The following is a 13,710-nucleotide window of genomic DNA, read 5'->3' as shown; positions in this document are numbered from 1 at the left end:
ATAGAGAGTCTTTGTTATATAGGGGTCGTCAAATTTTTTGGGGTATATAATATATTTTGCTTTATTGAAGGTATATTTCCGGTATATCGGTGTATAATGGTATAGTTAATAAATTTCATCAATCCATATCATTTATTCCACTAGCTAGCAATTATATCATTGTCACTCATTCACTTTGAAACAATTCCAATTTGGCGCCAATGGAGGGGCTATAAATCTTAGGGTGAATTTGCTTGCCGTTTTGACACCATGTCTAGCTTACACACCTTGCATACTTTTATATTTAGTGTAGTATTTTTGAGTATTTTCTAGTATTTTTTACTCACCCTCTTGTCCAATGCACCATTGTTTAAATCGTGCAGAGAGTTAGCAGCCCCAATAATGTGTGTGTGTTTGTTGATTTGTTGATAGAAAAAAAAAACAGCAGTCGCTGTAAAGACAAACGAAGACAACGCCACCAGAAAACGAATTTAATTGCTAAAAAATCAAATCCGAAACACTACGCAGTTCCATCTGCCTGCGTACTGGTCATTGTGTGTGTGTTTTTTCGTGTATTTCCGCTGGTGAGAAAGTGCAATAAATCTGGACATAATAAGCTCCAGTGAAAGTGTTGTATCCCCAAAAAACCAGAGAGATATACAGATACAGATAGAGATATATAATCAGCAAAGGGAAGAATCAGCAACAACGATGGCCACATATCAAATGAATTTCAATCAGGACTTTACGTAAGTTATTATAATAAATTACCATCTGACAAGACAAAAAGCCTTGGGGCTGCAAGAAAGAAGGTCACTATGGCGAAAAAATAAGAGAAACAAAATACAAACAGCTATTTAGATATAAAAATCGAAAAAAAAGGCACCAAGGCAAAACACAGCTGCTCGTGTGAGCGGGGGATGTTAGTATAGAGGGGGACGGTGCAATTGATGTCTTTGTATGACACTTACTGAAGCTACTGGACTAGTTTTTGGTGAACTAGTGATTTTATTAAAGTGGTTACCATATTACACTACACATTTTTACTGAAATTGAAAAAAATATTTGAATAACGTTTCAACATAAATCTATGATTTAGTGAGTGTCATACGAGCGTTAATAGCTCAACTGTAACTGCTCTGATATCTGTGTATATGTGTATGTCATTCTTTATTTATTTTAGCGTGTGCGGGCGTAATTTGCATTTGTGTTTGTAGTTTATTGGAACATGCAAACAAGCAGTTCTAATAAGAACGACATGCATATTATGAAATACAGTTAAAGCATGAAGTGTGACGAGGAGGGAAGGGCACATTGCACTAAACAACAAAACAGGGAAAAGTTTTGAACTAAAGATTCTCCAGCGTGAAACTCTGTACTCTCCAATTTGGTTGCTTAGTGTACGAAACAAACACACACAGGTACAGCCATACACAATGGCACATATTCACCTATACCCCATAAATGCGCAACAGCTGATGTCTCGCATTGCCTTATAAATAATGCATACAGCCTCACAAATCTTTGTGTATCGTCTGGCAAGCTTAATTAACCAGTTTTTAGCACTCACTGCGATTATTTTCGCTCAGCTGATGTCATTAGAATAATTCACGCACACATGCATACATACATATTCACCTCTGTACACCTGTATTTTAGTGCCGTTAGTTTAGAGCAACCATTCGGGTTTCGTTTCGTTTTGAAATGCCGTTAGTTCTGGACAACTACTTTGATTTCGTTCAAGATTTTTGCTCTGTTTTTGCTTTTAATTTCCGTTTGTCCATCTGCCTCCCCTCCACACATTGCGCCAACGACGCACCCAAAAGCAGAAAGCAGAGAATGCAAAGAACAACAGCAATCAATATTTCCACTTATGGCGAAAATGCAAAAAAAAGCACACACTCAAAGCGAAATTGCAACAATAAAAACAAGGCCAGCAATGGATGCGATGCGATGCGCGTCATAAACCGGGGAACAAAGGCACTCTAGGCGGTAGACAAGAAAGAGACAGCAAGCTCAGCGCTTTCTAATCAGAAGCAAATCAATTAGCTTCGTGCCCCTGGGCGAGGGTGAATGTACCGCTATAGAAAAAAGTAAATCAAATAAAAATAGAAAATACAATTGCAATCGAGCGGGCACTTCCTTTGACTTTTGTTTCAACCACAAGTTCAAGGGGAAACATTCAAAATCTAAGGGGAACGAATGCACTGATACCCTTTGTGCATGAGAGACAAAACGCAAAATAATTTTTCGTAGCCGTCTCCACACACGTCTCCCGGCTATTAGTCAAAGAACAGATGCTCTATTTGTGACAAAAGCCATAAAAATTTGGTCATTCTGCTGCAGCTCAACTGCACACATTCCTCTCGCTCTCAGTGCATGCTTTTCCCATAAAGCCATCTCTCTTTGCAGTTAGTTATCAAAGTCTAATGTCGTATGGCCATAAGTACAGCTAAATAAAATGTCTGTGTAAATTGCCTTCCCCTCTGCGTTACAAACTTCTCATAGAACTCATTACAGCCTCTTTCTAGAGGCATACATTTTGCTAGATGTAGACAACTGATAACTCTACGCTCTGTACGCTAAAAACACGTGATGTAACAGTGCCTTGTTTATTGTTTGTGGCAGCTGCAAAGTCGGGAGGTAGTCAATATTTTTGTTGTTCTGTGTTCATTTGATTGCATTTTCCATTTTGTTCAGGTTTTTGATTCTTTTTTTTTTTTTAAATGCGAATGAACTGTAATCCACCTTTGACTGCTGACAGCTACAGATTTTTATGGCTTCCCATTAAGCTCTTTTAACTTGAATTTTTTTTCTTAATGATGCGTCATTGTTAAATATATAAACAAATATGATATGTACATATGTACATATTTTTTCGGTTAATCATTGTGATTGTTAGTAAACAACAAGAAAAGATCGCGAAAACAACAAATAAACAACAGCTAAGACCTTAACGCTATCGCATTGCTCAGAGGTATGCCAGGGGGGTAGTGGCGGGGGCCCACAACAAGGCCAGACGCAACCTTGGTCCCCATTTTAGCAACTACGATGACGGCTACGCCTTTGGCGGGAAACTAGTTTTGATAGGCAAAAACAAAACAAAACCCGAAAAAATCACCCGAGCGGGCACGTGTTGCGCTCTCAGAGCGAGATATAGCCTAGCTTATCGCCCAAAACGTGCTCTAAATACAAATACATAGCACATAATGTGCCAATTCTCTGGTATTCAAGCACAACAGCACGCAAGAGAAGAATTATGTCCAACTCTGGTTCAAATTTGGCGCTCAATATCAGTGCTAAAAAATAACCAACTAAAATGTACTAACGCGTATGAAGCGCTTTCCAACCCTTGAAAAGTGCATAGGAAACAACAACAAAGCGCTGACATTGAAAAAGCGATAATTTAACAATAATTGGGTGCAATTTAAAGCGAGAGTAGTTACAGAGAGCGAGAGAGCGATAGTGTGAATGGGGAAAAATCAATTTTCCGTTTACAATGGAGCAGCGTGCGAATTTCCTCGCACTCACCCTTCTCGACGCCCTGGAAGATGAGAACGAGGCGGACATTTTGTCGATGTTGGACAGGAATTTAATAAATGCTGGGATTGTGCCCTGCGACCGGGGCCTGGCACCGCTCCACTATGTGTGTGGCATGCGGAACGAGGAGCTGGCACGCCGCATACTCGAGAAGTTTCTGGAGTGCCCTGATTTGGATGTGGATGCTTTGTGCGATGGTCAGACAACGGCCCTGCATATTGCCAGCATTTATGGGAGAGTGGATCTGGTGCGGATGCTGCTGCAGCGAGGGGCACGCGTCGATCTGGCGGATGATGAGAACAAGCTGCCCGTGCACTATGCCATCGAGGAGTGCCACTTCGAGGTGCTGCAGCTGCTGCGGGATCACATCTTTCGCGAGAAGCAGAAACAGAAGAACAGCTTGAGGCTGCAGTTGCCTCATCACCAGGCCGCCACCACCACGCCCAATCAGATCCTTAAGTACAACTATGATGTGACGTCGCCTTATTACATTAACATCACCCACAGGCGACAGAAGCCGCAGCCCAAGTTTCCAGACATCGCGGACAGTGCCACACTGCCGGACGAGGAATCGGTGAATCTCTTCGCCCTCACGGAGGCCCATCTCACGCAGCTGATTCAAAGCCAATACCGCGAAGATCCAGATAATCCAAAGCGCCGTTCCATCATTGAGAGCTGGCGCGAGAAGGTGGAGCGCTCCAGAGCGCGTCAATCGCTGATGCACAAGTATGACAAGCATGTGGAGGCTATAGTGGAGGAAGCACTGGCGCATGATGACTTCAACTACGAGCGGCTCATGCACAAGAAGCTGCGCGAGGAGGATAGCCTCGAAATGGAAATGGAGCTGAAGCAGCAGCAGATCGACGATGCATCAGCGCCAAATCGACAGGTCTTCCAGAAGCTGGTGGAGCAGGTATCCCAGGCGCAGGTCATAGAGGCCGAACCGGACAACAGTTTTGTCACAGCCAAGGGGGAAGAGGAGCTGCTCGTGAACTCCCCTCGACCCACGGACGAGTACTTTCTGCAGATCAAAGAGGCCTATGTTCACACGGATGATGAGAATGGTTTGGTCTTCTACGAAGCAAAGTTCCTGCAGAATGATGAGAACCGAACCAAGAGATTTGTAGAGCGAGTCACTCAACAGCAGCAGCAGCAGCAGCTGGACAGCACAGTCAGCACAAATCTCACACTGCCATTGGACTACGAGACGGATGCTCTGCGACGAGAACTCACGCAATTGGGTGCTCCTGTGGGTCCCATAACCAAGACCACAAAAAGGCTGTACATCAAACAATTGATCAAGTATAGAAGGAACACGGATGCCTTGCTGGCTGCTCAGAAGCATGCTCAGGAGTCCCAGATCAGGTATTCGGTGGAGTTGCACCGGACTCTTCGTTCGCCGGAGGATTTCGAGCGAATTAGCGAGTTTATGCCACAAGAAGCGGCCTCATCGGAGCACTTTGCCACGGCGCCTGTTATCAAGAAAACCCTGCGAGAGGGCCACCTCAAACAAAGCTTCATCTACATGCTGATTGATCCGCGGATATCCCGAAACCTACCAGGAGAGAGCACTTTCCTGGACAAATTCAGCATCTGGCAGCGATTTCTCGACTCTATCTTCTATGTGGGAAAGGGCAAATCCTCACGGCCCTATGCACACCTGTACGATGCCATGCGTCAGCACACGCGTCTCAATCAGAAGCGGGAAAATGGTCGGGAACGAACAGAGAGGGCAGAAAGAAAGGGAGGATTTCGCACTCTGCAGCCGGATGTGTTCAAGTCTCCGCCTGCGGGAGATGCCAAACTTGGCAGCAAGAAGCTGGAGCGGATACTGGAGATTTGGCAGAGCGAAAATGGCGTGGTATGCCTTCATGTGTTCCACAACATAATGCCCATTGATGCGTATACGCGAGAAGCCTCCATTATAGATGCCATGGGCTTGGGTCATCTTACAAATCTGAAGCGGGGCGATTACTACGGACCTGCTCAGTCTTGGACCATGAAACAGAGAAAACATTTGGGCATTGCACTGCTCTACAAAGCGATGCATATCTACCTGGCCGAGGGCGAGTCCCAGTTGTCGCCCAGCGATTTAATATGATTCGATTAGAATAGGTACTAAACTAAGTAGTAAGCAATAGGTACTAAGTACGTACAAAGTGCAAAATGTGCAGCTTGATCTCACTTATGGGCATAGTTTTAATTCAAAGAAAAAAAGAAGTAAATAAGTAAAATATAGAAATTGGGTGAATAGAAAATTCAAAAGGTAGAAATTTGGGTCATGCCTAGCGCCTCATGCCTAGCGCCTCAGCGTTATAGTGCCGTCTCACTCGTACTTGTAGTTGCTCGGTGCGCTCAACAGGCGCCGCGGACAGCCTGTCCGCATACCCTGGGTTCAAATCCCACTGGGCTCCAATGGTTATTAAATTGTATTAATATTTTTAAATTTTTCTCCTTTTTTATGAAGAATTTTTCAATTTCTATTGATATTTTCTTAGAGTTCTTCTTCTTAGATTTCAAAGAGAGGTTGAAATGCTATAATTTATGTAAATGAAACACATAGAAAATAATGCAACAAAATTGGTTCCTGATCGACTGATCATTATTTTCCATACATGATTTTTGGTGTTATTTTGGCTTACATTATATCAAGCAAAAACATTTCTGAGTTAATCAATACATAAAGTGCAGCTGCTGCCTGTCTACTCAAACAACACCGGACTGCACACAAAACCTCCCTTAACTTCGAATCTCACACCCCTTAAAATCTCAAGCAAGGGATGCAGCTGCAACAACAAAACTGCAGTGGCCACAACAACAGTACAGTAGCCCAAAAGCATGCAGTGTTTTTTGGGCAGCCCGAAAATGCGTAACTGTTTGCTGGAGGTTCTCGTGACCTTATAATTCCCAACCAGTTCTGGCTGCGCCGGCATGGAGAAAGCAATGATTTCGAATGTCAAGTTATCTTTGCGCAGTGGCAATACCGTAACCGATGAAGTTCTACTGAGGTGCGGTTATTGCTAGTTGAAAACTTTAACCAATACCCCGCCATGGGGACGTGAAATACCGTCCACTACGGCAATTTTTGCAAGCCCGAGAGGGCTAATTATCCAATAAATATGAAAACTAAACTTAAGACTATGAAAGATCATGTGTTAATGGTCAAATCTGCGCTTTACAGCTCACTGTCCGTCTTGAGCCCCGCGGGCCTGAGGCTCTACTCGATAGCCGGACAGGACAAGGTTGAGGAGATCTTTGCCAAGGACAATACAGAGCAGATACGGATTGTAGAGCGTCTGTTCAATAGCTCGCTGGTGGTGCTGGTCACCTCCCAGAAACCCAATTGCCTCAAGATGCTGCACTTCAAGAAGAAGCAGGACATTTGCAACTGCTTCTATCCATCGGAGATCCTGTGCGTGCGGATGAATCGCCAGCGATTGATTGTCTGCTTGGCGGAGAGCATACACATCCACGACATACGCGACATGAAGATCCTGCATTCCATCGAGAACATAGCGCCCAATGAGCTGGGGCTCTGTGCCCTGTCTCTGAACTCACATTTGGCCTTCCCCGTCTGCCAGTCCAGCGGAGAGCTGCGCATCTTCAATGCGAATAAGCTGAGGACGGGGATGACCATCAAAGCCCACGACACGCCCCTCTCAGCGCTGACATTCTCGCCCAGTGGAGCGCTGCTGGCTACCGCCTCGGAGCGGGGCACTGTGATACGCGTGTTTTGTGTGAAGAATGGCCAGAGGGTGCAGGAGTTTCGGCGAGGAGTGAGTTGTGTGCGGATTGCTTCCCTGGTCTTTGCGGCGAGCGGGGATTTCCTGTGCGCCTCCTCCAACACGGAGACGGTACACATCTTTAAGATCGATGCGCGGGCCGTGGAGTCTGTGGAACTGAAGGCAATTGGTGAGTGAAACGATGATATCACCATGATTGCTTCAAGACTAAACTTTTTTTCTTTCAGCGGAAGTGGCTGCCAAATCGGACAAAGCCTCCAAGGAATCTGCGGCGTCGGCTCCACCAGAAACGGAAGAGGCCACTGCGACGCCCGTTGCCAGTTGGGGAGGCATGTTCACCAAGGCGGTATCATCGCTGCTTCATTCGACGCAGGTCAGCGATGTCCTGGCCCAAGATCGATCCTTTGCCACAGTTGTGCTGGCTCAGGCGGGACTCAAGCACATCTGTGCCCTGACGCGAGTGCAGAAGGAGCTGCGTCTGCTGATAGCCTGCGAGGATGGTTTCCTCTACGTTCACGAGTTCAATGCAGAGCGAGGAGGTTCCTGCAAGCTGCTAGCGGTCCATGATCTGAGGGGAGCCCTGGAGGATGTCATCGAGTTGCAGCTGAGCGAGAGTGTTCTGAAGATGCAGGCCAAGCCCGTGACCACACCGCAATCGCTGACGCTGCTCAAGAGCTGTGCGGCCAGTGTGCTCATTGAGAATCCCGATCCCATGCCGGATAACAGCTATGCGAGCATTCTCAGAGGAGATCAGGCGGATGCCATGTCAGGTGAGGGTTAGCATTAATTTCAACCAGGAAAACCTTATCCTATTTCTGTATCTCCTCAGATTCCGCCAAATTCCGAAAACTCTGCGATGCCATCGACACTCCAACGAAGCTCTACGATGAGCGACAATTTCCGCCCGTCGCCATTGCGGCCAAAGATTGACCAAAACGCCGCAGTTCCGTAGACATGGTCTTTGTAGAAAAACCATAGAAATATCGACCCTAAAAACAATATAAAAACACTTAGAAAAGTTGTCCAAAAAAATATATGAAAAATGTACTTTTAAGTTCTGCTAAAAAGCAAAATCAACAAAAAGGAAATACTCCAAACAAGAAAATTTAACAAAAAAAAAGTATTGTAATTTATATTTTAACTATAAGAATTAATCCTCTTTAATTTCCAATCGATTTTGTATATAAATATATCTAGCTATAGAAATTTCCCATAATTGTTAACAAATATCTTGGCTTTCTCATTCCGTTAATATCCCTATTTGTCCAAGTGTTCTCATAGATTCTCTCTAATGCAATTATCCAAACTCCGTATTTTTGTATGATATATAAATATATATATATTTAGTGATATAACAAATTATAATAGTAATAGTAAAGACTTAGCAAATTGTGCGATAGAAGCTCAACAGAAAATCCAAAAAAAAAAAAACAAAAAACAAAAATGCAGGAGGAAAGCAACAAATAATGTACCTTACAAAACTGAATGAAACACTAAACGTATTCAATTAGCTTTGCAAATAATTAATTAATGTAACAATTAAATGTTTAACAAACATAAACGTAAATGAAATATTATAAATATACAAACATAAACTCGGAGCAGCGTAATGTCAATGAAAAATCTTAAGTATTTAAAATATTATTCATTATTGAAACAATAGTTATAATTTATGAACTTTAGGCATGACATGACATGATTTAATATCTTATTCGATTTGCAATTAATGAAAAAAGCAATTAAAAAAAGATTAAAGCAATTTATTTATGCCCAAAATAATTTAAATTAATTGAATTAAATGAAAAAATTATAAAATACAAAAAAAGAAGAAAAAAATAAAAACAAATAGAAAAAAAATTTAAAAAACCTGAACAAAACAAATAAAAATTACAAAAACCCCTAGAAAAATTGTGTGATGTGTTAATTAACTCAAAACGTGAAGAAAAATAATAAGTAAGAGGAAAGGTCTTTGCAATGATACTTCTTTAGGAAATAATATTGTATATGCATATTGTAGAACATTTACGAGGTGTTGAAAAATCGTTTATACATATCACTAAGGACATGCGGTTCTACAATAGAAAGTTGATAACATATTTGTATATTTTATATGTCGTTCTGGAAGGTTATAGACTTTGATAGAGACTTTTAAAAGGCATCTTAAAAACATTTTACGATTCAAGAATTTCCGCTGGGATCCATTGAAACTTTATTTTTAACAAAGGGAATATTTAAATGCTTTTTCCTTGGATTAAAGGAGGTTTGTAGTAAGAACATTCTGCAATTTTTAAATTTGTATGGCATTATAGTAAAAATACTTGTTAAAAACATTTAGTGTAGGGTTTAGTCTTGGGAATAGTGTTACTGGATCCCGTCTAACAATAAGATTTAAGTTTATTTATGGGTTGAAAGAGTATTGCGATACACATCACGACTGGAAATAGTTGTAAAAAGTACTAATGATGCGAATTGTATGCCATTTAAGGTCTTAAGGTACACCATTACTCAATTTGCTGGCGCGTTGGTTCTTAGATGGTTCCATCTGATGGTCCTGATCCATCTCCTCCTGATGATGGTGGTGATGGCGGTGATGGTGATGATGATGATGGCGATGGTGTGGTTGCTCTGGCAGTGGTATAATCTCTGGCTCTTCTTCGGGTTCCAGAACTTCATCCATTTGTGTTGACTTATCCACTTTCCAGACAATTTCCGGTGGAGGAGTCTTCTGGGATTTCAGTGAGAACATAGAGCCGATTTTCTTCAGCTTATTATGAACCGAAGCCTCTATATCGGGATCGGCCAAGCTCTTAAGACTCTTTATGGATAAAGGTTTCGATGTCGACGAGGGCTTAGAACGACTTGAACGGGATTTGCCAGATTTTGAAGATGAGCTAGAACTGGAGGATGAGGATGAGCTGCCGGAACCAGAGCTGGTGTGTACTGGCTTTGTGGTAATCCAAATTTTCATTGCAAAAAAAACTTCCGATCGTAAGGCTTCCTTGAGAGAGATCTGTTTTGGGAAAAGATTGTAATCAAACAGAATTCTGACTTAAGAATATATTAAATATGACTTACCTTCTCTTCAATGGCCACCGATTTCACATTCCAAAAGAATTCCGTGCATCCTAAAACCATAGCCGAGAGCAGACCTAATCCCAGCACCAGGAATACACCGCCCACATTTTCCAGACCCAATTCGGGGGTGTCGCCGCCACCATCCTCGCTCTTCTCACAGCTGCCGCCGCCATGCATCTCCTTCCACCACTTGCGCTTCAGCTCCGCCAGGTTGCCCAGCTCTCCCAGCTTCAGGACTGCTCCACTGATCTGTTTGCGATACGGAGAATCTAAGGAAGAAATATGGATGTAAAGTCTATCATCTTCTGCTGATGATAGTGGACTTACTAAAAGGCATTGCAATGCCATAGCTTTTATAGTCCAACCAGCCACCGATCTGCACAAGATCGCACTTTCTCTCTACATTGTACTCCAAAGTGGTGGACTCCATCATGAAGGCATAGAGATTCTTGCCCTTCTGCACCCTCTCAACACCTTCGTCATTTGTTTTGGTAAATACCGATGGACTTGCACTCTCCATGGCGGTCCACATTTTTTGATATGTCGTAAAGTTAGAGTCGCGAAAGAAACCCAAAGTGGAGCCGCCCAGCATGGCACCATATTTGATCTTGGTCTGGGCAGCCAGATCCTCGGCATTACTGATGGAGTTACCCTGGCGAGAGTTAGTCAGAAAGGCAGCCAAATTGGCTGTATAGGAGTTCAACATCATGAGAGCAAAGAACCACCACATTCCAGTCACTAAACGGGTTGAGGCAGCCCTAAAAAAGGATCGTTATATTAATGTAAATCCCTGTGAAAAAGCTCCCACCTACTTGGGCAATATATCGCAGCCTTGTCCCATCAACGATCCAATCGACAGCCATGTGGTGTTCATTATCGACCAGATATTCTCAACTTCCTCGGGTTCCTTGCAGGGATGCGGATTCTCCCAGTCGTCGGGCGCCATACGGGCCAGAGCGAAGAGCAGCAGCGATATAAACAGATATGCCGAGCCCATATAGATCCACACATCCAAGGAGAAGGGCGACAGGAATGAGAATAGATCGGTGGGTGGTATCGGCGGCTTTGAGAACAGTATGCTGATGCCCAGGGTCATAAAGGGTGGCGTAAAATCCACAGCCTGACGTCTGGATGAGGTCATTGTCAGATCACAGATGCCCAGATCAGCATTCTAGGAAGAAGATGCTTAAAATATATAGTTTATAATTATAAACTCCACTTACCCCATCGATTAGTTGCCTCACAATGCCATCCCACAGTTGTGTGGTTGGATTGCGGGATCCATATCTGCCATCGGGTGACATACGGAATTCGTACTTAAAATTTAGCATTTGAGCGATGGCATCTATGAGATCTATGGAGTAGCCCTCGTATCGGGCGTTTCCGTAGAGCACCTCACCCTCCTCGGGTTCTTTTAGAGTGAGAAAGGGCGCTCCCAAACGAGAGGATATAATAAAGGTTTTGTTTGATAACTTTTGACCCACTCGTTTTTCGCTTTCCTCATCATCGTTGAGGATATCCAAACCATTGACGGGATCCCAGGTGGCCAGATCCAAATATCCACCAGCATTCACTTCCATGAAGCGTAAGGTGAAGAAGCTTCGCTGGCCGTACTCATTAAAATCAATGCGACCCGTGGAGGCCTCATCAGACCGCTAAAAAATATAGATATTTCAAGAGAGAATATCTTTGATGGGTTCAACATATATCCTCTTACCGCTTTCATAAACTCTATAATACGTCTGCCATGGGGCCAGGACTTTTTCCTTTTGCATTCCACCTCAGGGGCTTTCAGTTCTTCGAGAATTCCCAGTTCCGTCAAACCTTTGGAGAACAGCCAGACTGCATCGTTGAGGAGTATCATCAGTGTCTTAACCCGACCTGGATCTACTTTGTAGTAGCGTCCGTCTCTTTTCTCATGCTCTTCCCAATCGTGAACCACATTCTTGATGTGAAAATCTGTGGGATCCATCAGACGAACTGTCGTTATGTTTGCATCCACGCCAGAGAGTTCACCGAAGTCCACAGTGTGTGTGTCCAGAAGGGGTATGAAGACACTCTGTAAAGAATATAGTCGTTACTAGGTTCTATAATACTTCTTTCTATCTAACTCCACCTGATATTCCCCCAACATTTTCAGTTCGTTTGCCTGTTGCAAGAGACTCAATAGATTCGAGGGCGAACAATGCACAATCAAACAATTATCTGTGGATAGTTTAATTTCCTTTAAAAAGGGTCTGTAGTCCTCATCTGGACCAAGCTGTTTCATTGTAGTGGGCATGTTGCTGGGTTCACCGATTTGTAAAATATCCTGCAATTGTTGGAGCTCTAAAAGGGAGAACAAAATTAGATAATCATTTTGCATAAAGAGGTTCTAGATACCCCTATCCGATTCATAGATAATCGTAAAACTTCGCCAGCCAAAACTCTGTACTATTTCTGCAAATCCTTGGGATAGCAATAAGTTATCGGGATGTACATTCAGGGTCATGGTGGAGTGCTGGCGATCTGGGATGGACTCATTGGGCAGCCAATCGTAGACAATGTGAGGTATGTCTAGGGTATTGCAAATCGAGGCAATAATATCTGAAAGAGATTAAACAAATATTGTATTTTCTTGAATTTTTGATAAGTTGTTTCTGTATTGACCCGAACTACTGCCTGTACTGGGTCCAAAAATGGCTATAACCCCTTGGGAAATCAAATTGCAAACTGAAAGAAGACCGATTACAAAGAATACTTCGAGAATTTTCATTATTTCGTACCCATCTTTTCAATAATAAAACTATCATCCGTATTGGCATACACCACAGTCGGAACAAGTTCTATATTTCGTTCCAATATATTTGCCCGATCCACTGCTGTGCGAAATGCAATTTCTGCTTCATCCTTGTCCGATGTAAAGATGCTGCCTAGAAAATGTACGCAAAAATGTACGCAGCCCTTGAGACAGTGACCCAATTTCGTGCGAAACTTACCCACCATAAACTGCTGTCTAGCTCCGGCTAATGACAGCAGAATCAGCACTAAATATATATTAAATAATGACCACATTTTATGAACTATAACTTTGGGTTTTCCATTTGAAGTAGGAGATTATTCCTAATGGTTTTTCCGCCTGATGATGTAAAACCTGAAGCGCGAAAATATTTCGACACAATATGCACTGTGTTGCTCGGAGGTCTGCAATGCAATGAGAGCTAAATCCGAATCGGAATCGGAATTAGAGCTATGCTAAAATTAAAAGCAGTTGAGTGGATATACACGAGAGAGAGAGAGAGAGCACCCTCTGGGGTTTGTTTTGCTCAACATATTCTAAACAATTACGGATCATAGGGATCTTAAAGAGAAAGAGTGATCCACTTGGATCGTG

General features: G+C 42.9%; 3 protein-coding genes and 1 non-coding gene across 7 annotated transcripts; 3 read left to right on the top strand and 1 right to left on the bottom strand.

Annotated features, from left to right (window-relative positions):
* The first annotated feature begins 397 nt into the window (after positions 1-397).
* LOC108163088 (WD repeat domain phosphoinositide-interacting protein 2) lies at positions 398-8,872 on the top strand. 4 transcript variants are annotated; one of them, XM_017298171.2, is made up of 4 exons: positions 398-728; positions 6,701-7,431; positions 7,490-8,038; positions 8,092-8,872. In XM_017298171.2, exons 1-4 carry the CDS (start codon positions 691-693, stop codon positions 8,190-8,192), a joined length of 1,419 nt encoding a protein of 472 aa, XP_017153660.1. In that variant the 5' UTR covers positions 398-690; the 3' UTR covers positions 8,193-8,872. The 4 variants fall into 4 exon arrangements, with proteins under 4 accessions (XP_017153660.1, XP_017153661.1, XP_017153659.1 ...); XM_017298172.2 differs by having other exon boundaries at positions 401-728; positions 7,490-8,032; XM_017298170.2 differs by lacking the exon at positions 398-728 and adding an exon at positions 6,436-6,527 and having other exon boundaries at positions 7,490-8,032.
* Positions 2,870-5,777, top strand: LOC108163087. The gene has a single exon (XM_017298168.2). It carries the CDS (start codon positions 3,479-3,481, stop codon positions 5,618-5,620), a length of 2,142 nt encoding a protein of 713 aa, XP_017153657.1. The 5' UTR covers positions 2,870-3,478; the 3' UTR covers positions 5,621-5,777.
* On the top strand, positions 6,483-6,622 carry LOC117189192. Its single transcript, XR_004473248.1, has one exon. It is a non-coding gene; the product is annotated as a U4 spliceosomal RNA (small nuclear RNA).
* A 269-nt stretch (positions 8,873-9,141) lies between the features above and the next one.
* On the bottom strand, positions 9,142-13,627 carry LOC108163085 (glutamate receptor ionotropic, kainate 2). Its single transcript, XM_017298165.2, has 11 exons — positions 13,316-13,627; positions 13,103-13,249; positions 12,987-13,049; positions 12,720-12,923; positions 12,454-12,665; positions 12,055-12,396; positions 11,561-11,992; positions 11,150-11,508; positions 10,665-11,095; positions 10,338-10,606; positions 9,142-10,272 (listed from the first exon to the last, which is right to left on the bottom strand). The coding sequence occupies exons 1-11, from the start codon at positions 13,389-13,391 to the stop codon at positions 9,751-9,753; spliced, it is 3,057 nt and encodes a 1,018-aa protein (XP_017153654.1). The 5' UTR covers positions 13,392-13,627; the 3' UTR covers positions 9,142-9,750.
* Between the last annotated feature and the right edge of the window lie 83 nt (positions 13,628-13,710).

The sequence above is a fragment of the Drosophila miranda genome, chromosome 4 (assembly GCF_003369915.1).
Source record: "Drosophila miranda strain MSH22 chromosome 4, D.miranda_PacBio2.1, whole genome shotgun sequence".
Lineage (NCBI taxonomy): Eukaryota > Metazoa > Arthropoda > Insecta > Diptera > Drosophilidae > Drosophila > Drosophila miranda.
Note: the sequence above shows the minus strand (reverse complement) of the source record. Positions and strands in the feature narration are given on the sequence as shown.